This window comes from Antrostomus carolinensis, unplaced genomic scaffold, assembly GCF_000700745.2.
Source record: "Antrostomus carolinensis isolate BGI_N321 unplaced genomic scaffold, ASM70074v2 scaffold26382, whole genome shotgun sequence".
NCBI classification, from domain to species: domain Eukaryota; kingdom Metazoa; phylum Chordata; class Aves; order Caprimulgiformes; family Caprimulgidae; genus Antrostomus; species Antrostomus carolinensis.
The window spans coordinates 1-2,971 of record NW_010297974.1 but is presented as its reverse complement, the minus strand read 5'-3'; the positions used below and the strand labels follow the sequence as shown (position 1 = coordinate 2,971).

General features: G+C 62.1%; 1 protein-coding gene across 1 annotated transcript; it reads left to right on the top strand.

Moving 5' to 3' along the window:
* Positions 1-20: 20 nt before the first annotated feature.
* Positions 21-2,968, top strand: LOC104520068 (phospholipid-transporting ATPase ID; the record flags this gene model as incomplete). Its single annotated transcript, XM_010162307.1, has 10 exons — positions 21-129; positions 254-359; positions 538-682; positions 769-952; positions 1,143-1,366; positions 1,677-1,760; positions 1,963-2,208; positions 2,325-2,463; positions 2,555-2,685; positions 2,789-2,968. Coding segments are annotated over 10 exons (1,548 nt in total), but the record flags the coding sequence as incomplete, so codon positions are not given.
* Positions 2,969-2,971: the final 3 nt, after the last annotated feature.

Below are 2,971 nucleotides of genomic sequence, written 5' to 3'. Positions count from 1 at the left end.
CTGTTTGGGTCCCCCAGTTGCTCGGAGCCACGGCCATCGAGGACAAACTGCAGCAGGGGGTCCCCGAAACCATTGCCATCCTGACGCTGGCCAACATCAAGATCTGGGTGCTGACGGGGGACAAACAGGGTGAGGCATTGCTGGGGTGGGGACAAGGACATTCCCAGGCTGGATCCCACCTGCCTGGGGGGCGGTGGGACAGACGTTCCCCCCTGAGCTGGCCCTGGCTCAGTCCTTGGTTTCCTGTCCCCAGAAACGGCTGTGAACATCGGCTACTCCTGCAAGATGCTGACAGACGACATGACGGACGTGTTTGTGGTGACGGGCCACACGGTGCTGGAGGTGCGAGAGGAGCTCAGGTGAGGGTCGGGGGCAGGGCTGGGCAGGGGACGTGTGCGAGGTCGGTGTGGGGGACCTGGGGGATACAGAAATGCCCTGAATCAGAGAATCATTTTGGTTGGAAAAGACCTTTAAGATCATCGAGTCCAAACGTAGTTGGGCCATAATCGAAGCCCACTGACCCATCTCTCTCCTCAGGAAAGCCCGGGAGAAGATGATGGATGCGTCACGCTCCGTGGGCAACGGCTTCTCCTACCAGGAGAAACTCTCCTCCTCCAAGCTCACCTCTGTGCTGGAAGCCATCGCAGGCGAATATGCCCTGGTCATCAATGGGCACAGCCTGGTAGGGACCTGGGAGTGCCAGGCTGGATGGGGCACTGTGCCTGGCTGTGGGACGTTCCCCCCACTGTCCCCCCGCTCTCCTCACAGGCCCACGCGCTGGAGGCTGACATGGAGGTGGAGTTCCTGGAGACAGCATGTGCCTGCAAGGCCGTCATCTGCTGCCGTGTCACGCCTTTGCAGAAGGCCCAGGTGGTGGAGCTGGTGAAGAAGTACAAGAAAGCTGTGACCCTGGCCATCGGGGACGGGGCCAACGATGTCAGCATGATCAAGAGTAAGTCCTGGGATCTGGGGAGCCGCGGGAGCGACAGGTCTCCCCTCGCGCTGTCCTGCAGCCCGTGTCAGCGTCTGTCCTCACCCCTCTGTGCCCTGCAGGAACACAGTCCCGCTGTGGGGGTGCCACCCCCGGTCCCCTGTGCTCCTGGCAGAACCCTCCTCACTCCACGTGTCTCTTCCCTCCGCAGCCGCCCACATCGGGGTGGGCATCAGCGGGCAGGAGGGCATCCAGGCAGTGCTGGCCTCCGACTACTCCTTCTCGCAGTTCAAGTTCCTGCAGCGCCTGCTCCTGGTGCACGGGCGCTGGTCCTACCTACGCATGTGCAAGTTCCTCTGCTACTTCTTCTACAAGAACTTCGCCTTCACCATGGTCCACTTCTGGTTTGGTTTCTTCTGTGGCTTCTCAGCACAGGTGCGTTGTAGGCTCCACGCGGTTGAAGTTGGCGAGAGTTTGCCTGTGGGACCCCTCTGCTCAGAAGCACTCCCCAATCCCTGGGCTCCCCGTGGGGCCTCATCCCCAACCTCATCCTCATCTCCCTCAGCCTCATCTCCCCGTGGGGAGATGGCCAAGCAGGCACAGCTTAGGATCCCTCCGGAGGGTGGTGGTGGGTGCGAGGAACCCGTGTGGCCAGGGCTCTCCTGTCCCTGCAGCTGTGGGTGTGGGGACATGGGGACCGGCTGGGGCAGGTCTCGTGTCCCCCTGAGCCCTCTGTCCCATGCAGACTGTGTATGACCAGTACTTCATCACGCTCTACAACATCGTCTACACCTCGCTGCCCGTGCTCGCCATGGGGGTCTTTGACCAGGTATGGTGGGGAGCGGTGAGGGGGGTCTCTGGGTGTGCAAGGAGCTGGCCCAGCTTCCCTGCATGGCCCAGTGTGTGGGAGGAAGGGCTGCCTGGGCTGGGATGTCCTTGTCCCTCCATGGTAGGGGCTGGCCCAGCCCCAGCGCATGGACTGTGCCTGCCTGGAGCTGGATGGAGGTGACCAGAGTGCCCCTTGTCCCCAGGACGTGCCAGAGCAGCGGAGCATGGAGTACCCCAAGCTCTATGAGCCTGGGCAGTTGAACCTGCTTTTCAACAAGCGGGAGTTCTTCATCTGCATCGCCCAAGGGATCTACACCTCTGTCCTCATGTTCTTCATCCCCTACGGCGTCTTCGCTGACGCTACCCGCGATGATGGTGCCCAGCTGGCCGACTACCAGTCCTTTGCCGTCACTGTCGCCACCTCCCTCGTGATTGTCGTCAGCGTGCAGGTGGGGATGCAGCTCAAAGGGTGGGTGAAGGTTTGGGTCCCGTCCTGCCCTGTGGCCATGCTCAGAGCACGGTGGCTGTCCCCTGAGCCTGGCCTCCTCCTTCCCCTCTCCACCAGATTGGGCTGGACACGGGCTTCTGGACGGCCATCAACCACTTCTTCATCTGGGGCAGCCTGGCCGCCTACTTCGCCATCCTCTTTGCCATGCACAGCGACGGTCTCTTCCAGATGTTCCCCAACCAGTTCCGCTTTGTGGGTGAGTCCTGGGGGTGCTGAGTGATGACCCCTACACCAGCAGAGTGCTGCCCCAGCTGAGCCCTGACTGGATTCACTCTTCCCCTCACCAGGGAATGCGCAGAACACGCTGGCCCAGCCCACGGTCTGGTTGACCATCGCCCTCACCACTGTGGTCTGCATCATGCCCGTCGTGGCCTTTCGCTTCCTCAAGCTGGACTTAAAACCCGAACTCTCGGATACGGTGAGAGCACGTGGCCATGGGGACAGACCCCACGGTCCCCTGGGGGCAGGTGGTTCTGTAGGTCACTGACCGTGTCCCCCTGTCCCCTCGATGGTGTCCCCAGGTGCGCTACACTCAGCTGGTGCGGAAGAAGCAGAAGACGCAGCACCGGTGCATGCGGCGCGTGGGGCGCGTGGGTTCGCGTCGCTCCGGTTATGCCTTTTCCCACCAGGAGGGTTTTGGGGAGCTCATCATGTCGGGCAAGAACATGCGGCTCAGCTCCCTGGCGCTCTCCAGCTTCACCACC